Raw genomic sequence first — 24,072 nt, 5'->3', positions numbered from 1 at the left:
CCATTGTCCAAATAGTCTGTTTTACCCACCATTTTACACATGTATTAATACATTTATTTCCAGTTTCTTTTATCTACAGTAACTCTTCTTTAACACCCTGCATACCACTCAGACTACTTTTCCTATAGAACAGTGATGACATCAAGAGAAAGAGTATATTGTGAAAACTGTCTTAGGAGTTTAGGTAACATCCATTTAATAAAAAGGATGAACAAATCTAGAAAAGAAAACTTTACAAAAATGCTACTTCATGACCTAATAAGAGGGCTGTGTACTACTCAGTGCTTCTCCATACAGAATCAGATTACTTTTTTTGGATTAATAAGCAGATTATTCAGTATTTACCATCACTTATCTGAAAATATCAAGTTGTAGACCGAAAAAAGCTACCATAAATAAACCATTAAAGTAACATTGCACTAAAATGGAGACTTGACTTCAGATATTATGAGAAGTCATTATATATGTGTAATTGGATCCCCACAGGAAAAGTGGAAAAGAGTGGAACAGAAGTACTATCCAAGAAGACAACAGTCGGAAATTTCCCCAAAACAATGATACATAAGCCAAAGACTCAAAACACACACACACCACATACACACATGTATCTGAGCACATGAGAGCAACTGTTGAAAATCAAAGATGACTTCTCAAAAGAAGCAATGGAAGGCAAAAGCCGGAGAGGATGTCTTCCAGGACTCGAAGAAAACTGTTACCATACAATTCTATACCAGTATAAATATCTTTGACAAATAAAGATGTTTCCAGAAGAATAAAAACTGAGACCATGTGACATCAGCAGATGACTCACACCAGAGAAAGTACACTAAAGGGTATACTTTATGCAGAATGCATATGATTCCAGATTGAAGTCTATAGATGGAAGAAGAAATGAAGAGCAATGATGCTGATCAATCTATGAGAATACTTATTGCACAGACTGCAGTAAGAATAATGATTGTGAGACCTGTAACGCACATGCAGAATTAAAATACGTACTGGTCTCTGCACTATCCATAAAAGGGCAGTAGTACCAGTATCATATTAGTCCTTGATAAAGTAAGGAAGGCTGCTGTAATCTCTAGAGTAATCCACCAATACAACTAATATACGTCTATGTAACTGATACAGATGGGAAAATAGAAAACTGTAAAAAATAACCTCAAAGAAAGAAAAAAGAAAGAACTTAAATAAGACAAATAGAAAGCACTAAGAGTTAGATTTAAATCAAATATTATCAGAAATTACATTATGGATTAATTTTTCCAAGTAAGGGTCCAAAATTGTCAGAATGAAAATAAACCTCTATTCTGCTTATAAGAGAAATATCTAATATCTAAAAGATAAGGATGCAGAAAAGTTGAAAATACAAGGTGAGAGAAAGATATACCTTTGTACCAACAATGTATGAGAGCTCCCACTGGCCAGAGCTTTTCCAGAAGTATTGTTGGCAAGGCCTGCATTTTTGCAAACTGTTAAGTAGTAAATATCTCAGTCTAGTTTCAATTTACATTTCCATTTTTATAAGTGAGGATGAGTATATTTTTGAATGGTTAAGAATCATTTGCATTTATTTGCTGTGAACTGTTCATCTCTAGACCATTTTCAGCAGGATTATTGATAACTTTTGCCATTCCTACACAAAACTTTTTATGTAATATGAAGTGCATATTAACATTACTTTAAGATACCACTATACACCCACCAAAGTGGCTAAAATTAAAAACTAAGATGAAAAGGCCAACTGTTCAGAGGATATATATTAACAGGAACTCTCATAAATTGCCACTTAAAATGTAAATTGGTGCAACTACTTTGGAAAACTGTTTTAGCATTATCAGCTACATTGAGCATACAAATACGCTTCGACTTAGCTACTATTCTATTTCTAGAATATATCCTGTAACAAATATGTGCACATGGTTCAAAGAATTATTCCTAATAGCCACAAACAAAGAAAAAATACTGTATGATAACATTTGCCCAAAGCCAACAATGCATATAACTACCATTTAGTGTTAGAATTCAAGATAGTTGTTACTTTTGGGAGAAAGTGATTGTGAGGGGTCACGAGGGGATCTTCTGGGGATAATAATGTTCTATTTCTTCACCTGGGTGCTCACTCTCTGAAAATCCACTGGGAAGCATGTGTTGTGCACTGGGATAGGGGGAGGGAAGATGGGAAGGGAGAAAATAAGGATCAGTAGAAGCCACAAATCTTCTAACCTGAGATTATCTGCGGGACCCTGATACCTTACACCTTCTGCTTTGAAGGCTGTAAGCAAGGAGGAAGACTGGCTTATAAAGCCTATGGCCCAGTAAGTTAAGGAGTCTTATGGAATACTTCTGCAAAAAGATAAAAATCCCAAAGCTGTAGCCTCAGAGCAAAGGCAGGGAAAAAAAGTAAACCCACCACACACAGACGGGGACAGAAAAACTGCACTCTTGATGCCTTTGTCATGCACGACCAGTACAATGAGACTAAATCTTCATTATCTAATATGGTAGCCACCACAAGCCACACACATCTCTGGGAACTTAAAAGTGGTCTGAACTGAGATGTGCCGGAGAGTGTAAAATGCACACTGGGTTTCAAAGGCTCAATATAAAAAAATTGAAAGTATAATATCCTTTAAATAGTTCTTTAAATTTTAAGTAATTTTTAAGTTTTTGTTTAAATTACATGATACAGGCACCTGGGTGGCTCAATGGGTTAAGCAGCTGCCTTCGACTCAGGTCATGATCTCAGGATCCTGGGATCAAGTCCCACATCGGGCTCTCTGCTCAGTGAGGAAGCCTGCTTCCCCGTCTCTCTGTCTGCCTCTCTGCCTACTTGTGATGTCTCTCTGTCAAATAAATAAATAAAATCTAATAAATAAATAAATAAATTGCATGATACTATTTTGGATATATTAAATAAAACATTAACATTTTTTTTTTAAACATTAACATTTTTAAGGAAAGAAGCAGAACTAGAAAGAAGTTGCAACTGGGAAAGTAAAAAACAAAATCTCCTTTGAGAAACTGCAATCATGAACCAGCCTACTGAAGGCCCATATTCACCTGAGTTGTGCTAAAAACTTCATCAGATATTTCAAAGGGGTCCGGACCTGTTAATGTCACCTGGCTAGTTAACATGAACAGTCCCTAGGCTTCTGGCAGAAGCAAGGGCAAATCCTTTTTGGTAAACTGCAATTTCAACACAGGCTCCAAAATATTCCCACAGAAATCCTCAAAGAATGTTAATTTATAGTTAAACAGTAAGAAACAAGAAACAAGGTGCCATGAGTGAGACCTAGCTTAAAGGGCAGATGAAGTGGCTAATGCTAAGCTGCACAGCGTTTAGGAGTGTGGATTATCAGAAATAGAATTTAAATCAATTATGTCTACCATGTGTCAAAAAAATTCTAAAGATTATTTAAGAAATATAAGATTTGAAAGATACACCAAACCTCTAAAAATGAAATTACCTGAAATCAAAAATTCAGTGGGATGGCTTAGGCACAGCTAAAGGACTGCCATAGAACTTTAATTAGACTTTGTTAGGTATGCATGTTAAAAAATCCAAGGCAACCTCAAAAAAACACATACATGAAGAGTTTAAGTCTCAAACTAACAGAGGACAAAACGAGGAGTGGTAAGAGATGTAAGAATATATGAGTAAACAATTTTGGAGATGACTTTTTTCCCTTGAAATTTGAAGAAAACAGAGTGAAGGAAAAATGCATAAAGTCCAAGTTTTCTATGAATTTGACTAAAGGGCAAAAAAGAATCAACGTCACTCGTGAATACTTACACTATAAATTTTAAGATCGAGCAATTTTATTTTACCACCACCAATTACAACTGAAGATTTAATGAGACACTATAAATAGGTCAAATGTCTTTCTTGTTGCATACTGATTGTGGAAAATATCCAATTATTTCTCAGGTTGCTAATGGTTCTCCAATTAGTATACTACATATTTTCTAATATGAAACAGAAAACACTTGCCTTTTTATCTTCAGGGTTTAGTTGATTCATCAACATATTGACATTGTCAGTATTCCAAACCCAAGAATTACTTGTGAAATATTCAAGAAACACCATAGCTTTATGAAGACGAGTTATTGTTTTCATCATCCTGCATTGTAAGAAAAATGGGCAGATTCATAATTTGCATAGATTAGGAAAAATCTCACCACCACCCAGCGTACCAGTTTCTATACTGAGATAGAAACAGTAAAATTATAATACGTAATTCAGTAAGCATACCAAACTACCAGAGAGTAAGAATATTTCTGTATCTTTAAAGAACATTTTATAAATCCAATATGGAAAAAAATTTTTAGCAGCAGCAAATGAATTTAATGCGGCCTAAGGAAAGTTCTATTGATATATGAAATTAATTTTCAAAGGAAATACAATACTTTGAGGCCAAATTTTCTACTATAATCCTAAGCAAATAAATGGATTCAATTGGTATTCCCTTGCTCTTTGTTTTTCAGTCACATTTTAGTTCAGCTACAATTACTAAGATTTCCTGTGAATTCATAACATATGGTGTTACATTACAATCTCAACTCTTTAGCATCATGGAGGCAAAGTATACAGAAATATTTGTTTGCCATTTAATCAACTCTCTCCACATATATCTTTTAAAGTAATTTTCTCTTTAACACAGAAAGGTACCACTCTTGGTTGTCTGAATGTGCTGTGAAATCAATGACTCCCGCTTGAAACTTTCTGAGATAGATATTCAAGATATTCAATTAACTCCCCAGACCCCCATCATCCATCCTTATAGAAATAAGAAAGTTTGGTATTTGTTATTTGTTCTTTTTTAAAAAGGACAAGGGGCCTTAATTTTTAAATCTATCATTTTATAATGTCATGGCTCACTGTAAGTCATTGATATCATAACACTAACCAGAGTAGTAATATCTATATATAAAAATTACCTATGATAAGTAGGAAAAGGGAAGAAAGAACTTTCTGAAACAAAACACACACCCAAAATTCCTGGCCTCTGATAAACAGAAAAATAATTTGTGGAAAAATAGTTTAAAAGAATTCTATTTATGTATTTCCATAATAAGGATTAGCATTTACACAGTTTAGAAAGTTCCCCAATCAGGGGTTTTAGAAATGAGGAAAATGGGAGAAAATTAGAACATCAGAAATGGGGAAAAGTCAAAGCAGTAACATTAGCTCAACAATTCTGAGGACACATTCAATACGTTTAGAAAGAAATCCTGAATCCAGAATACTACAAGAAAATGAGGCAACATGGACTATGCAAAGAAAAACTGTGGTTCATGCAAGAAAATAATCTCAAAATAAAACTTCTGTCAAACATGAGAAGAATTACGGAGCACTGAAGCTGTATTTGGACAGGAATAGTTCAGACACATAGAAAGCAGATGGGGGCGGGGGGAACCAAGACATGCTCCTTTTAGAAAATAGATTAGACCATTTTCTTCCAATTACAAAAACAAAAAAGATATAACAGGTCTGTAATTAAATCAATATCTACTATTACAACCAGTATAGTACACTTGAATTACAACATACATGTATTCACTTAACATCATTATCCAACATACATCTTAACAAGTTCCTCTTCCTAATTTCTTTTTCACTGACAATTCTCATCTATCTTCAGAATCTTATCTTCAGATTCACTCAAGTAACAGAATTACCCTGCAACCAATCACTGATTCAGGCATTCAAAAATATAAAAACTTGCAGGGGAAAAAGGAAATCTGAAAAGCCACATCCAGGTGACCTTCACAGAATATTTATCAAGCTATAAAAGTACCAGATTGAATATTATGGAGATTAAAAAAACTTTAAATTTTGCATAATCACTCTTTCGTTCAAATGCCCTATGAGCAGATCCCCCCTGAGACCACATGACCATGTATGTTCTGAGTATGTATTTATTCTTTATTATGGGAACCTGCAAAAAAATCATCACAATCCTTTAGAGTAGGGCAAGATCTGGCCCAGGATTCTCAACCTCAACACTACAGACATTCTGAGCCAAATACTTCTTTGTGGTGGCAGGGCGAGTGGGTGCTATCTTCTACTTGTAAGATGTTCAGCACCCCGGCTCTATCCATTAGATGCTAGCTAGCAGCATAACCTCCCCCAGTTGTAGTAACTAAAAACATCCCCAAATACTTTCAAATGTTCCTTGATGGAGGCCAAAACTGTCCTCCACTAACAACCAGAAAGATAAAAAATATCAGATTCACAGAAGTTAAGCTAGAAAGAATGAGGCTAAATAACTGGACTATGGAACCATTTTTCTAATGTCATTTTTAAGAGTGATGAACTATCTACTGCACTCCAAGAGTAAGAGTGAATAATTTACACTGCCTCCACTTGTAATAATAGCATACATCCTAGTCCCCAGTGACTGTTACCCAGGATTCCTTATGACACATGTTTGAGTGGCACTTTTTATCATTATGTCAAGAAACAGAGGAAGTTGGATTTTTATCTAGCTGACACACAGAATGTAAATGTATAAAGTGGACACCACGAATGACACAATTAACATTACTTTAATGTAAAAGGAGGCATTATATTAAGGCCCCAATATAAGATATAAAGCCCAGTACCTTGTTCAGTAAATATCTGAACAAATTAAAGAATATAAATGATAAGACTTTGTAATTAACATTAATAAAACTGCCTAAATAAAAAACCTTTCTGGCTCTTGTTGCCTACACTTGCAAAACCACTCCTAAAAAGCCTCAACTATAGGGGCGCCTGGGTGGCTCAGTGGGTTAGGCCGCTGCCTTCGGCTCGGGTCATGATCTCAGGGTCCTGGGATCGAGTCCCGCATCGGGCTCTCTGCTCAGCGGGGAGCCTGCTTCCTCCTCTCTCTCTCTGCCTGCCTCTCTGCCTACTTGTGATCTCTCTCTGTCAAATGAATAAATGGAATCTTAAAAAAAAAAGCCTCAACTATAATTGCGCCAGATTCAATTGACCTAATTGGCTTCAAGCAGGTGCCAGAAAGGTCCTGGTTGGGGGAAAGAGTAAGTGTATTTTCCATGGGGGAGGAGTAAGAATTGTTGTGGCCAGAAGGCTGACTAGAGCCAATTGCACTTTCCAAAATGGCTCCAACAATACCTTTCAACTAACTTTACATGGTCTTGAACATTCTCTACATTCCCTTTCCTTGAATTTTGGAGGACTTGTGTGACTTGCATGTGACTCAAAGAATGAGGTGGCAATAGTGCTGCATGGTTTCTATGGATAGGTCAGGAGATGCACACAGCTTCCACTTGCCTGCTATAAGACCTCTCCTTGAAGCCTTCAGTCACTGGGTAAGTAGTTCATTTCCCCAAAGGCTACCACTAGACCTTGAAAAGAGACTACAGGAGGAGAGCCTGACACTTCTGAAGAGACAGCGACACAAGGTGTTTCCACTGCATGCCCCCCTTTCAGCTCCATGACAACAAAGACCCCAAGCCAAAACCACCTAGCTGATTCCCTCCTGAAGTCCTGATCCTGAGAGAAACAATAAACTGAAAAAAAATAATAAAGTAACTTCCGCTTTTCTAAGAGCCACTAAGTTGGAGATAATTTGTTATATAGCAACACCTACTATAAATTATTCAATAAGCTTTGGCTATTTGTTCATTGTTTTAAGTTTATTAAGCCCTCTTTTCTATATAAGGCTTTGTGATATTGTTTATTCTCTTTTTCTTTTTTGACCTAGTTTTGACTTTTCAGCTCTAATATGTAACAACCTTATTAGTATCAGGAAAGCATGTAATGCCATCAACTCACAAATTTACATTTGCTTTTTAGCATGGAAGATGCTGCCCATCATAAATACTCCATTTTGCAGATCACTCCAAAAAAACTTGAAACTAATTTTGATAAACTTTGGATCTTTTTTCCATTAAGTATTTCTTTACCTAAACTAAAGTTGTTCAATTTGACACCTCTCACGTGTTTCAGTATTTAACACATTGGGTTAGGAACATAATGGACAACTGAATCCACAGAAAATCCCTGTAAGAAATTCAGATCCTGATACACTATAACTGGCAGATACCTCACTTTTATTTTTTGAACAGTTGATGGAAGTTCTGGAATCAGCATCTTCTTTATACATTAATACTCAAATTCTGAACTCTCCAATCAAAGGTTCCACTGTAATGCCAATGTAGTTAAAAAAAGTAAATATATTTATGGTACATTGCACTATAATTCTGGTAAAGACAGTAGGAGGACTTTAAGTTTGTGGCGTTTCAATAAGAAAGAAAAGAAGAAAGAAAGGCTATATAACAACCATAAGAAAATGGAAAGCTTCCCATTTGTTAACTTTTGTTTTAAACTATGACATTCTCAACCTGGAAAATTAGTCAAAAATGTAATTACTGTATTATAAGCTGAATGGGCAGCTGAGATATTTCAGACTATTAATTTTCTAGAAGCATTCTATGTTTTTCCACATATAACTGCACAATCCACTCATAGCAAACATTTTACCCTCAATCCCCTATAGACTCACCTCTAAGTTTTTAAGGGGGGGGGGAGAGGGGCTCAATTTCAGCTTATAATAACAATGACAACCTTGATGCTGGACATTTCCTCTAATACGGGATTTTGGAGGATCAACTGCCCAATAAGAATGAGATCCACAATTAGCCTCCCCAAATATCCTCAATTTCTAAGAAATGTCCTAGCATCCTGATTGTGATTGTGATTAATCAGGTTAGTAATTCTAAAGGTAAAGCTCATGCTAGCGGACTTCTTTGTCTCTCCAGCAAGCTTCTACCACCTTACCAATACATAGGTGTATTTACTGCTATTCTTCTTACCACGGTTTCTGACCTGTCAACCTGAGTGCAAGATCGAGCAATAATGCAGGTACTGTATGTCTGACACCCTTCCAATAATGAAGTAATAAGTTGTTGGAATACAACTTAATATTGGGGCGCCTGAACACTTGGTTTAAAGGATTCATCTTGAAGAAATGATTTAGATAATATCCTGTAGGAAAAATAAGCGTCAGAGCATTTTGAATGTTATTTGTTATTCAGAAAATATACCTAAAGTCAGACCTAGAATTCAGCACACGACAATAATTTATCATCCGAACTTCAAAATAAATCAGAGTAAGTGACAACACTACCTTTGCTTTTCTGACAAAGTCTTAATTTCAAGAGTCTTCTCATTCACAAAAGGCCATTAAGCCTTATCATAAGCATAAACAAATACAGAGTTAATGAATATGCATTTTAGTGTAAGCATGGGTTGTTTAACAGTCAGAGGAACAGATAAGACCGAGCTAGTCACCATTACCTTGGGCTTCTTCCAGTCATCCTGAGGTAGATATCATACAGGAATGCTGGGGCCTTATGGCTTACAGCAATCCAGTAATGATATAAAAGGTGATTGGAGGTTAGATTTACATTGGGCCGTCTGAAGGCCTGTTCGAGAGGATTCCTCTTGAAAGTGGAAATTACATGGTATTCTGAGGAAGAAAAGTTGTGTAACAGCTTTGATAATAACCATGTAATGAAGTTTTGAAAAAAAAAAATCATGTTTTTACAAAGCAAAATATTTTACCAAAGATGTCAGAGTTCGCTCAATTAAAAAACAAACTTTTCTACTCTCAATAGTTGCTAAGAGAATATGGGTATTAGACTGCTGAACTCGAGTGGTTTTTAGAACTGTCACTAAGAATTTTAATTAGATAAATGAATTTTTGCTACAATTCACTCTTAAAAATCCTTTTAATGTTTTACCGATGTCATTTTACAATGTCACTTTCTATAATTCACCTCTCACGATAGCTTCTTTCTTTCTGTTCCTCTTTCCAGATTCTTATTACTGTATACTTACTTAAAAAAGAAAAGGAAAATCATCATCCTTTGCTTATAAATAATTAAGCTGCACAACGCTCAAATTAACATACATCAACAAGCTTAAAACAACCCAAAATTAATTTCTGCTGTAATTTATTTAGATAATACAATATCAACAAAATCAAACCTATTAGCTATGTTAATACTTCAATGAAAACATATATTGAGAAATTCACTTAAAAATAATGCTCAACTTGATTTTTACTAAACTTTACAACACAATGGGAGATTACAAAAACCTAACTCATTTCAGTGTTTCAAAATCCTTAGAAAAATACTATTTAAATAACTATCAAAAAATTTAAATCACCCTAAATTGGATGGTTTTCTTGTAAGGGCCAATCTTTAAACTGAAATAAAAATGGCACAGAAAAACCCCAGGACAAATGACATATTTACTTTAAAATCAAAACTGTTTTGTAAGGGCAACAAAAATTGTCCAATGAGAGGTAAAATAAGACTTTTACTAAATCAATGGCATCAATACTTCTTACTTTAAAGTTTGAAAACATAAACAACTTAAAAATTATTCAATTTCAGTAGGCTTTATGTTCTATTAAGCCTACTTTAGAACAGGCAATATAGCACACACCCATATTCCTGCTAATTTGTGAATTTCAATAAATTAGTAAATGTAATAGAGAATACTCTGGCAAATCATATCCTACTTGCTGACTCCTTAATTTAATACTCTTGGGGTAGCTGGCTACATAGGTAGCTAGGAGCTAGTTGGCTCCTGTGATAAAACAACTCTTAAGAGCTAGAAGTGATACTGCCTATGGATAGACAACATCAGGACTGAAAGTACCCACGAGGGACGGAAAAAACCACTGTTTCCTTGCCATGGGCATTTGTCTGTGAGGGATGCTGCAGATGGCAGCAAGAAAATAGTAACAGTCAGAAAAGGGTGGGCCAAGGAGGGAATATACTGCAGGATATTTTTTAATTTATGGAACACTGCTAAGAACCACAAAGCAGTATAGGTATAGATACTCTAACATGGCAATTAAAATAAAAATAAATTGGTAACTCAGTGGCTTTTTAATGCTTTGTGGGCATATTCTAACATGAAAACTCAGCAAATATTTTAAATAAAGATTTACTCTAACATTCAAAAACACAGGTAAAATCATACCAACTTCACCCCAGTGGAAAGGATTAGTGCTGCCTGTTGTGCAATTATACACCATGATGTTTCTTGGTCTGCAAAGACAAAGATCAAAGCAATGAAACATAAAAAGAGGCCAAACTTACCCAATCTGAATCTTATACAATATTCAAGTAGGAAGAAATAAGGATAATGGGTACCTTTTCTACATTGATTATTTCAAAAACCATCCTTAAACAATTAATCTTTGTGGTCTGAAGGACTATTTACAACCACCCTTCCCCCCACCAAAAAAATTATTATAAAGTAATTCAGTATTTTTCTCTTCTCATATTTTTCTTCCTTATAATAGCAGCAGTATCTGTTTTTAAATGTAAGGAAAACAAAAATGACAAACAACCTTAGCTCTTCCTATCTCCTTCTCATTCCCAGAGGTTTTAGTTTAAAACTTACAGACTGAGTTCCCTTTTACCAGAAACAATATACTCATATGATCATATCCCTCCTTTTTTAGGATATAAAATTCTGATTTAAAAAATAAGGGCAGTTTATGGACTAGAGAAAAAAATGTTGTTGAAAAGCTTAAAATTTAAGAGTTACCTGTAAATGACACTACTCCCTTTTAAAAAGAGACCTGAGTTACTTAAATTTGCTCTAGTGGGGCAAATGGGTGGCTCAGTCAGCTACCTGTCTACCTTCAGCTCACGTCATGATCCCAGGGTCCTGGGATCAAGCCCCATATCAGGCTCACTGCTCAATGGGGGGGTCTGCTTCCCCCACCCGCCCCTCCTCCCTGCTTGTGGGCTCTCTGTCTCTCAAACAAATAAATAGATAAATCTTTAAAGTTGCTCTAGTATGCCATGTTTGATATATGTAAGCCATTCTCTGAGAATTTCAGGTTTTTATATGACTGTACTAAGTTTTACTTTGGATTATAAAAGCACTGGGGGGTAGCAGGGTTTTGGGTTTTTCTCATTCTTAATCCCAAATGAACTTGTCTATCCTAAAGATAGTTTATGGAAATTAATGTTAATTCTTAATGACAACTGATGGGACTACTTGCTATAATACTACCTGTGATTAAATCCATTCCTGCAACTGGAAGTGATAATACCTGTACCTACTGATATGGAAATTATCAGTACTGAGGGACTAATAACATTAGCCATTAACTCCAGTTACTATGTATTTAACAAGCGACATTGTCACCTCATATACCTATTAACTCCGGAATACCAGGCTGCCGCAAGACTCGTGTTGACAACTACATCTACAGGAACAAGATCTGCAAGGGCATTGTTGGAGGCACGCATTGTTCGAAGAATTCCTTTCCCTGCCTTTGTTGAAATTAAAAACAACACCTTAAGATTTATACGCCAGAGAGCATACACACACACACACACACACACGCACGCACGCACACAGAAAACAGAAAAATATGCAGAATGTTAAGTAAGTCTTAAGTTTTACTTACCGCAATAAAGAGACCACTTGGTCCATTAAAGTTATCAATCCATCCCTAATACAAAAATTAAAAATAGGGGGAGCTTAGAAATACTATAAACTAGAGATTTATTATTTGAAATATATAACCCCATGTATATACTTAGTTGTCTTCTAAAAACTAAAAAAGACAGCATTCAGATCAGAGTATTCCTCTCCTTCTATAACAGAAGCAATGTTCTCCTGATACTGCAAATGGTGAAATTAAGTCATTTTCAAAGGGTTATCTACTCTTCCATTAACTCACTACAAAGAGAATTCAATAAAAAGGAGTTTATATCTGTCAAACATTTTAGCTAAATTACAATTACTCAACTTTGATTTTGTTCTATTTACTGAAGCAGCATCCTGAGATTAGGCGGAAATGGGAAATCCTCCTCAAAATTACTGAATAAAACGAGGAAAAGACAATACTGTCAAAACAACAAAAGAGATGCTCTTACTTACTATCATTACAGAGACCTAGGTGTTTTGTACATCAATTCATCTCTTAGTTTATATCTATTTTCTCTTATTCCAGGGATTCACCAATACCATTAATAGCCTGCTTTTCTACAGCAAATTATCATATCATATCTTATGCTTTTCTAAGCTTATGATCTCTACAGGGAAGGCTTGGAAGGCTTGCCTCTTTTTGGTACGCAAAAACAAACAAAATAAAGTCAGTTCCTGAATACTCTTATCTCTATTTCTTTCATCTCCACAAGGGAAACTATGGTGCAAAAAAAAAAAAAAAAAAAAAACAAGTAAATAATTTTAAAATCCAACAAATGCTGATGTGTCAGAGTCCAATATCTTGCCAGTTACAGAGAAAACGTAAAATGCAAGGTCTACTTTGACTCCAGACAACATGGCAGCCTTTCATTTAATTATCAGTTAAGATTTTTTAAATGTTTATCTGTATTTCTATATACACAGCATCACATTACAAAAAAGTACCAATAAGTGTCTCTTTCTATGAATGAGAACAATTTTACCATAGTAAGCCAGGTACAGTAAACAACACCTGCTCAAACAACTGCTCTTTTTAAACAACAAACAACAAACTCTTTTTATACAAAGATAAGACTTAAAATTCTCAATTCCATTATTCACAAAGATTTCTCACAACTTACTGGAAAAGGTTCTTTCCAACTGGCACCAACAATCGATGGCCTTACAATCGCCACATTTAGCTTTGCTCCTTCTTGCTGTACAACATATTCTGCCAATGCTTTTGTGTATATGTATGTATTAGGTCTGTCTCCTATCAACTTTGGTGTGATATCATTTACTAGGCCATCATCCATCCACCTGGTTAGCAAAGAAATTGCATGCAAAAATATTTTCAGGTGTTTTACTATAAAATCAAAACCACTTAACTTTGCATATACAACATATCTGTTGCTGACTCAAATGATTTAACAACTTTTACTAAAAAATAATAATAATAATAATACGGTGGTGGTAATAACTGATCTGAACCGATTTATGGCCTTTTAAAAAGTACCACTTAGGGTAAATATTCAAATACTTCATACGCTTTTGATCAGGGGTGCTATCCCAGATCTAGCTGAAGTTACTTCATATTACAGAGTACACAGATTATATTTCCTTACTGACGTCCAGAGAAATTCCAAGATATATCTGGCCACAAAGGTTTCAGATTAGGAATTACAGATCCACCATACAACCACCAAAACAGCACATATGTTAATTACTTGCAATGAACACACATTTATAATTAATATAAAAGGTTTAAGGATCTAAGTAGTTCATGTAAAGCCCTTAAAACTGTTACGTTCTCACCAGCAAGATTAACAAATACTAAGGTAAATGATAAAATGCACTGAACCATGCTATAAAAATTCAATGAGCAACCTACTATGAAGTCACAAAATTCCTCTAATTCTCGTAGTGTATCTGAAGAAAAGGTCTACTCTGATCATCTGTAAAAGGAGGGTGATATACTAGGTGATATCCATGGTCTTTCCAATTCTACATTTCCAATTCCACCATGTTATGTACCTGTTTTCAGATATTCTTCTTGTCTATAATGTTATATACAGAGTTGTATATTCAGTATAATGTCACACTCTAAAACTACCCATACTAACTGACGAGGAAGCATAAAACAGATTACCAAGCTAAGTTTTCTTCTGTGTGTAGAAGTACTTTTTAGGTGTGGAAGAAAAAGAATCTAGGGAAATTGAAGGGAGGTTGCTACTCAACTTGGGAAAAATTCCACAGTGGAGAGGAGTCTTAAAAAATGGAACAGTTGCTGCACTAGAACAACAGCATGAAGTATGAACTGGCTAAACCAAGGAGAGACGTTAGCCAGGAAGCCTCATCACTGGGAGTGAGTTTACAGAGCCAATCTATAAGCTGCCCTAAAATGATCTGTTAGCTAGATTTCTTTGTGCGCAAAGAAAAGAGATACAGAATTACAAGTGCTTTCTCAGCAACTTAGATGTTTAGATATACCAACCACTAAAAAGAGAAAAAGTAAAAACATTCTTTAGTTTCTGCATTCAACTTTTCCCTGAGATAGTAAACGCTTCTGACTACTGACCTGCGGGGACAAGGAGAAGTATTTGGGACCATCTGAGAAATGGAGTCAGAAAACAGAAACAGGGAACTCTAAGAATGTCTTGGTAAACTCCTATTCTTATTTTCTTATAACCTGTCTTCCTCCTCAGACTGATCAGCAGGAAAGCCTTAAAGAAGAAGACTTATATGTGCTTACTCTAGGAAAAAACTTGGGGAAACAATGAACACTCTCTAGCATCCTTAGGAAAAAAGTAATTTGAGAAAGCAGGGACAATAGACAGAGCTGAAAGTAGATAGGATCTCTAAGAAGAAAGGAAACCTAAGGGAAACAGAACAACAAAGGAGGACAAAGTCCACAGGGCTGTTATTGGAGTTGATTAATGAGTATGTTCAGATATGATAGACCAAGAATTTTCCATAACTCTAGTCCACTAAAGAAGAAAAGACCCTTCTTTTTGTTTTTGCTCTGATCCTATTTGTTTGGTTCACTTGACGAGAAAGTGCAGCCTCAAGTAAATGACATCTTGACCCTGCTGACTTCACTTATGCCATATCTATCAAATATTCACAAGTATTTCTCAAATAATTGCTGATATGATCCTAATCCTCAGAAAGATAATAAACAACAACACTAGGAGTGTCATTTAAAGGAATGGGACTGGATCATCTAATAATTTAAGGCCTCTACACAGATACTCTCCACTTAGGGGAAAAAAGAATAATTTTTTAATCAATTAGAACCTTGCCATTGAACAGCCAAGTCATTAGTCTCCATGGGTATCAGGCACTTCTTATAGTTGCTAGATTAACTCCCTGAAAAACAGAGGCCCTAATATCATGGATGGGTTGTTCAGAGACCTTCCTCCAACCCTCACACCTGGTCAAATGTGAAAGATTCAGAAATAAATCTGCACAGTAAGAACATAGTAGATATGTAAAAATTGGTTGAATAAGGAAAAGATAAATATATAAATATGTGTAGGTATAGAGAGAGAGAGAGAAAGAGAGAGAAACTGAAACAGACCAAGAAATACACACAAATAGATAAACATGGGTCCAAGGTTTGGGGATCAAATCAAATGTGTATCAATTTAAAACAAACATACTCTAAAGAATCAATCAGCTTCTTGGGATCCACAGGAGGTGGGTAGACTACTTCATCAATATGCTTTCGATTGCAGTAGGCATATGCTGTTGATACATGCATGAATACTTCCAGATTCTTCATTTGTTGCGCAAGGAGAATAAGCTGGCGTGTAGCAATCACATTTAACTGAACAGCATCTCTATAAAAGAAAAGTGACAATGAAAAATTAGGAAGCTTTCCCAGTGAAAAATTAGAAAGTCATTTATTTCACCTGCTAAAATATTTTTATTTCCAGTAGACAGAGATGTTTTTGTTTCTTTACAACTGATCCCTTAGGTCTGGTCTTGTATCTTATTTCAATATAAAGTACATCCATTCTATCAGTTGAGGTTAAAAAGAAAGATATTCTGATTTTATAAAAGAAGCCTCACACTAGGATTTAAAAAAAAAAATTAAAATTTTTAAATTACCCAGAAATAAACACAAGTAACTTCAGTCTTTGAATTTTATACATACATTTTGAAGTCCTGTTACACTTCTCTTGCACCTTGATTTTTAAAAATACACTGTTTCATGATATGGAATTACAAATAAGTAATCAGAATGGTGAAGTAATTTTAAAATGCTAAGGCAGAGTCACTAATAAAGGTAAAACAGACAAAGAAAACTCAGAAACATTAAGTCATATTAACATATAATCAAGTAAGAATATGTCTATTTCCCTGTGTAGCAATTAATCCAAATACTTTTTAAAGACCAACTTACAATTTCAAAGGTGTATTATAATAAAATGGGTATATTTTGTCACAAGAGGCACATGCAAAACACAAAAATGATCTATATAGTAATCTCTCATTGAAATTTATCCAAAGTAAATAATTTCACAAATGCAAAAATATATATGCAGAAAAATAATGAAGTCTCATCCAGTAATAGCAAAAGCCTAGAGAACATAAATGTTTACTATGAATGAAATAAATAAACTTTAACAAAGCAGGTATTTTATCATAACGAAAGAATAGAGTCATTTAAAATAATTATATGGTAAGTATGAAAACATGGGAAATCTGCATGAATATTTTAAAAATACATATATTGTAAAGTAAAGCAGGATTAAGAACAAGACTCTGGAATAAGACCTGGGTTCAAATTCTGACTTGGGCTCCTCATGAGCTAGCACTCAGGGACCTTATATAGTTAGTCAAGCACTCAGGCCTCAATTTCCTCACCTGTAAATGCGAACAGTCTACCTATTAGGATTTGTATAAAATTAAATGAAATAAACAGTTTGCAAATATTTAGCATTACTCATTCCTAAACAGGCACTAAAACAGGCATTCAGTAAATATAACTAATGGTAATGAGGTGGTGGGTAGTTTTTACTTGTTATTTGAACGAAAAAAAGGTTGATATACTCAACCCCAGTAATACTGTCATAAAACTGGCCAAGTAATACATTGTTGGTGACCACACTGATATAACTGATTCAAAAGAGATTAACACAAAGTACCAGGAAGTACAGAAATGACATAATTACTAATCTAGTTAACCTAATGAAATTAACTCAAAGGAAAAACTTGTTTTAACTGTAATTTTTCAAAGAAAGAAATAAAAATTTCCTAAATTTGCTATACTTAGTGAACATTATACACATATTATGATGTATCAACATAGTGGAATACCATCACATCACAAAAATTTTAACTATGAAAAGAATTAGAAATGTGGAAATTGTTTCCCTAAGTAAAATCAGAAGCTCTTTCTTTACATTTTATGTAAAACAATGTATGTTCAAAGACAGACCACGAGGGAATGTTTTTAAAATTATAATAGTTTTTAAGAACTTCCCCAAGTTCTTACATTTTCAGTATTTAAGAAGAAAAAAATCCAACTATTCTTTTAAAAGGCCAGGATATGTCACTGATAGAATCTGGTTCACTTGACTATAAAGCAGTCCTTTGATATCTATTCACATTTGGAAAACAATGGGGATGGGGAGGGTACTGTTTTGAGAAGAACTACACAGAAAATATTCTGTTACAGGTTCCTGAGGACAGGACAACAAGTTCTGGGTCACCAAGAACAAGAAATAATTCAAGAGAGAAAAAGTCCTGTGCATTATTTTTTCCTTTAATTTAATAGTATCCAAGGGTTCATGAAAACATACTGGAAGGTATATATATTTTTTTTAATGAAGTAATTGGTTTGAGGTCTTATGATCACAAATGTATCTTTTTGCTTCTTTATCTCAACTAAGGGGGGAAAATCTGCTCAAATGGAAATTCAGCAAAAAAGACATGTCACAGAGAGGATACAGTCCACTAGACTGTAAGGCAATATGCTATTTTCTTTTGCATTTGTAAAACAATGAAGCAAGGGAGAGTAATGTTTTGGGAGCAGTACACAAAGGATATTCTGTTACAGGTTCCTGAGGACAGTGACAGAATTTCTGGGTCACTGAAAATAAGGAGTAATTTCAGAGAGAACATTCCTGTACCTTGTCTGCTACCCCTGTACCTGAGAGCACAAACCTGAAAGCACGTTATATACCTACATAAGTAACTCTCAGTATCTCTGCAAGGCTAATAATCTCACTCTGTTTTGCCACCATTCAATTTCTACTCCACCAAACTTTAGGCTGAGACCCTGACATGTTAGATCAGAAAGCCAAAAAATAATAATATTCCCATTGTTTGATTATATGGAGCCATAAATCATCTCAAATAACATTAGCTTTTGGAGGAGGGGGCAAAATGAACACATCTTTGTTAATTATGGTCCGTCATTAATGTAGACATAGAAGTCACTTCAAAAAAAATAAATAAATAAGAAAGAACTCTATTTGAACTGCCAGTAAATCTTCTTCATCTGCCTTGTGCAGATATATATCCTGGATGGTTCAAAATCTGTGTTGGTAATACTTCTAAGACTTTAAACCAGAGATCTCAGCTTGGCATGACGAACACCTGAGAGCTTATTAAAAATGTAGATTGCTGGACCTCATCCTCAGACACTTTGTAATATCTGAATTGAAGCCTGGAAAACTATATATATTATGTATATATTTATTTATATAGTTTTAAATATTAAATTATATATATATGAACATATATATTCATATTTAAGATTTTATTTTTTTTATGTAACCTCTAACCTCAGTATGCAGCTCAAACTCATGACCCCGAGATCAAGAATCACATGCTCTACTGATTGAGCCAGCCAGGTGCCCCTGAAAAATCATATTTTAAATAAGTTCCCCAAACCATTTTGATATCTCTTTCCCCTTCCCCACTTCAAAGAAAATACTTCCTAGAAGAGATCTCATCAGTATTGCTAATATTTTTTTTTTTAATTCAATGAAGACATAGATACAGACATCTAGGGACAAATTAATCAATCTTACAGTAGGGGACCCAGACATCTATAATTCAAAATCATACTCGGGAGTCTCATTACAGATAAAGATTCCTGGGTATTATCCCAAACCAGAGATTCTGAATTTTGCAAATAGAGTCTAAAATTCTGCATTTTTAACACACTTTCCAGAAATTCCTAAGATTCATATAATGCATTCTGAAGTGGGATAGTTGGTGCCCTTTAGACGTAATAGCTTCTTAATTCTTCTCATCATCCATCTTTACTTCCACACCTTTCAAACTACCTACTCCCATATGCATATGTTCATATTCGCATATTCTCACATTTAAATTGCTGCATCTCTGAAATCGCATACTAAGAATTTCCCCCAGAGCATACCATCTGCCCTTCCATTTCTCCCTGTAAGCCTGTTTTCTGTCCTCATCATGGTCTCTAGTTTCTTGACACTCCTTTATTCTCAACTCCACTGTCCTACCTTTACTTTCTTTATTACCTTAGAAACACCAGACCCCGGAATCAACCAAGAAGTTCCCTTCATTCTTCTCAATATCACTCTCTCATCTTTTGTCAGTATTTCTTTACAATTCCTAATCGACCCACCTTTTCCCACCTCAAGATTTATAAACCATCAGATCTGAAAATCAATGAGCTCTACCACCTCTCAATTCTCACAGAAATTAATATATACTCTTCAGTGACCCCTTACTTTCTATCCTACTTTACAATTATTTAAGAAAATCTATCTCCCTTTTTAGACTATTAGGACTTTGCGAAAAGAATCTGTGTACAAGTTTTCTTGGCTTCTTCCAAAATATTGGGTTATAATGTTGGGAGTAAAATCTGATTATTTTTTGCCTTGGCAATAAAGTCTTTGTGCCATTTTTAATTTGTGGCGTTAAAGTTAAAAATGACTATGAAGAGTGTTTTTTAAGCAGTTATTATACACCAACCTACACTATTTTAAAATGTCTGGCCCAGGGACGCCTGGGTGGCTCAGTTGGTTGGACGACTGCCTTCGGCTCAGGGCGTGATCCTGGAGTCCCGGGATCGAGTCCCACATCGGGCTCCCAGCTCCATGGGAAGTCTGCTTCGCTCTCTGACCTTCTCCTCACTCATGCTCTCTCTCACTGTCTCTCTCTCTCAAATAAATAAATAAATAAATAATAATAAAAAAATGTCTGGCCCAAATCTAATGTTGCAATATCACCACTTATACATTAATATACATTAAAACTGCTTCACAGAAAACAGTAATTTCAATGTAATGACTAAGGTTAGGTCAGTAAATATAGATGCCTTAACAAGGCAATAAATTTTATTATTCCTCTATATATCCTCCTTGCACTATGAGATCTCTAGTAAAGATGAAAGAATAATGAAAAGATTTCCCTTTCCTCAATGATAGACTTGCTTACTCTAAGGGGAAAAAAGAGAAAAGATTCCCTGAAAGGACTGTACTTTGGTCATTCTCCGTAAAGGTTCCTTTGAGGAGTTTCATCCTAATGTTCTGTTTGCAAATCAACTTCCCACTTTAAGCTAATGGGGACTATACCACAATTATCCAGTAAATATATACCTTTTTTTCTTTAAAACAGTTTCATAAGGCTGTGCGAATTTTCTTTTGGTTATGAAAAACAATGAAAGCTAGAACTATGGAGGGAAATATCTGTTAGATTATGATTTAATACTAAAAACCTACCTGTTATCATACTGTCCAAGGACAGTAAGTGGCAAGTATCAAAAATGTATATAAATACACAAATATGTACACATACCTTTTGTGAAAGTGAAATATTACTATAGCTCTACTGAGATTCTTTTGTCACTCTTGAATCATGAATACATAATGGCTGTATTAAAACAACTAGAAAGTAAATAAATAATTATCACCAGATAATAAACGATAAACTCAAAATTAGAGCTAAGGTATGTAATTCCAAAACTTATGTCCTATCCAGGACACAGTGCTGTCTCAACTTCTTCAAGTATAAAATGGACTTGCCCACAATATCACAGTGGTAACCTCAGCATGGCATAAAATAATGAATGGAAAAATTTACCCCGAAAACTATAAAGTATTATTAAAGAAATGTAAGTGACTATCACAGTGCCCTCACCTGGGACATAGGCAAAACTTACTGTAATGCTTTGGTGCTGAACTGTCACATTATAAAATGTCAATTAAGATTTATACTTCTACATTAAAGACTTTACAGGAAATAATCTAAAAACTCTTTTTTTTTTTTTAAAGATTTTATTTATTTATTTGACAGGCAGAGATCAAGTAGGCAGAGAGAGAGAGAGCGAGAAGAAGCAGCAGGCTCCCTGCAGAGCAGACAGACTGATGCGGGGCGGGGGGGCTCGATCCCAGGACTCTTGGATTGTGAACTGATCCGAAGGCAGAGGCTTTAATCCACTGAGCCACCAAAGCGCCCCTAAAAACTCTTTATAAACAAAATTTAATTTAAAAACATTTTAAGAAGGGTTTCAAGTAATTTTAAATCCTAAAAAAGTCTGTCCTATTTTAACTGGCATAAGTCTATACAATTAGATAAACATTAAAAAACAGTATTTTTGTGGGGCGCCTGGGTGGCTCAGTGGGTTGAAGCCTCTGCCTTTGGCTCAGGTCATGATCTCAGGGTCCTGGGATCGAGCCCCACACTGAGCTCTCTGCTCAGCAGGTAGCCTGCTTCCTCCTCTTTCTCTGCCTGCTTCTCTGCTTACTTGTGATCTCTGTCTGTCAAATAAATAAATAAAATTAAAAAAAAAAAAAACAGCATTTCTGAACATATCATCAAAAAGAATCCTCTAGGGACGCCTGGGTGGCGCAGTTGGTTAAACGACTGCCTCCGGCTCAGGGCGTGATCCTGGAGTCCCGGGATCGAGTCCCACATCAGGCTCCCAGCTCCATGGGGAGTCTGCTTCGCTCTCTGACCTTCTCCTCGCTCATTCTCTCTCTCACTGTCTCTCTCTCTCAAATAAATAAAATAAAATCTTAAAAAAAAAAAAAAAAAAAGAATCCTCTAAATTAAGAACCATTATTTGAAATGCAGATCTGTGAGATTTTTTTAAAACAGTCAACACGTACAATGTTATTTTTTCTTGAAACAGGCATCCTGACAGGAGTCCAAATTATTTTTCTTTTTTTAAAATTATTTTTCTAATTAAACTTCTGTCCACTGTTGCCTATCCCTAATAATGCTACCAAGTTTAAAAAAAAAAGAAAAAAGAAGGTATGACTTAAATTTATAAGCCATTTTACCTTACTCTGCAAAACCTGAATTCTTTTTTTCTAATTTTCAGATGGATATGCGCAGAATAAAAAAATAAAGCCACTGAGATATAGGCTTCTGAAACAAAGAGGAAACAAACACTATTTAGCTGTTAAGACCAACATACCTACTAAAGGAAAATTTCTTTCTCCTACTCCATACTTCCCTGCCTTACAGTTAAATTCAAGGCAACTTCTTCTAATATAGAGACTAGTTGCCCAATGTTTCTAAACTGGTAACAAGAAGAAAATTCTCTTAACACTCTTTAGGACACTGAAAGTCACAATTAACATATGGCAAACAGTTTTATATCACTTTCAGAACGATTTCACTAAAAAGAATTCAAATTTTTTAAACGATGCTGAAGCTCAAATGTCATATACATACGTTTACTTACCTTAAATTTTCATTAAACCTTACTGTAGCTGCACAGTGGAATATAATATTGATAGAATCTATGATGATCTCTTTATCTTCTTCACTAAGAGCCAGTTTTGGTTGGGTGAGTTCACTGTTGACCGCTATAACCTTCTCTCTAAAATCTGGATTTTCATCTCTCAATCTGTCAAAGAGCTATCCAAGGGGATAAAATGTTAGGGCAGTATTTTTCAACTTTCTATAAAGCCCACCCGCACCCCACCAAGGACTGCTATTCTGAAAACTTCCAACTATGTTAATCCTAAAACTGCTATTCCTAACTGCTACCATTGGGTAAAGAAAATACCCCATGAAACCCACATTATTATCCCCATTTTACAGATGAGGGCTCTGAGACACAGAGCTGGTAGTTTGCAATTAAATTTGAACTGCCCATGCCTTTGCTGACTAGATTATATTGTACTGTCCCGCAGAATAGATTTAAGCAGCATACACATCAGGACAATGTTTTTTTGGTTTTTTGTTTTTTTTTTTTTTTTTTGACATCAGGACAATGTTTAAAATGATCATTAGATTTCTAAAATCCAGATCTTAATTTTTCACTTCATTTTATTTTGGTTTTATTCTGTTACAGTAGATTACAGTAAAATGCCATGATTCATGATCTATATTAAATCTGTAAAACCTACAACATTTTTAGAAGGGAAAAAAAGTAAGTATGTTGAAGAAAACAAAAGTTGGTAAGCAAATATGCAGATTAGAATCTGGACAAACTTGAGAAATATCATATATACAATATTCCTTAAGTATACTAGAAGAAATAAATCAACTAAAGAATCAGTTAGATCCTAAGGTGATTACAGGGTAAAGGCACATTCAACTGTGAGTCAAATTTAATTTTTCATTTCGGATTTTATAAAGAAATACAGATGCTACCTCCA

The 24,072-nt window shown here is 34.9% G+C and overlaps 1 protein-coding gene across 4 annotated transcripts in view; it reads right to left on the bottom strand.

Annotated features, from left to right (window-relative positions):
* Window positions 1–24,072, bottom strand: part of FAR1 (fatty acyl-CoA reductase 1) — a 69,541-nt gene that overhangs the window by 5,338 nt on the left and 40,131 nt on the right. For 3 of the 4 annotated variants that reach the window (XM_044258879.1, XM_044258876.1, XM_044258878.1), the window contains exons 3-10: window positions 23,151–23,326; window positions 16,123–16,302; window positions 13,603–13,780; window positions 12,459–12,503; window positions 12,203–12,321; window positions 11,012–11,079; window positions 9,311–9,482; window positions 3,995–4,124 (exon numbers count right to left, since the gene is read on the bottom strand). In XM_044258879.1, the coding sequence (XP_044114814.1) occupies window positions 3,995–4,124; window positions 9,311–9,482; window positions 11,012–11,079; window positions 12,203–12,321; window positions 12,459–12,503; window positions 13,603–13,780; window positions 16,123–16,302; window positions 23,151–23,326 (1,068 nt within the window). Of the gene's footprint in view, window positions 1–3,994; window positions 4,125–8,826; window positions 8,999–9,310; window positions 9,483–11,011; window positions 11,080–12,202; window positions 12,322–12,458; window positions 12,504–13,602; window positions 13,781–16,122; window positions 16,303–23,150; window positions 23,327–24,072 lie in introns of all 4 variants that reach the window. The other variant, XM_044258877.1, reaches the window with a different exon arrangement.

This window comes from Neovison vison, chromosome 7 (assembly GCF_020171115.1).
Source record: "Neovison vison isolate M4711 chromosome 7, ASM_NN_V1, whole genome shotgun sequence".
NCBI lineage: Eukaryota > Metazoa > Chordata > Mammalia > Carnivora > Mustelidae > Neogale > Neogale vison.
Note: the sequence above shows the minus strand (reverse complement) of the source record. Positions and strands in the feature narration are given on the sequence as shown.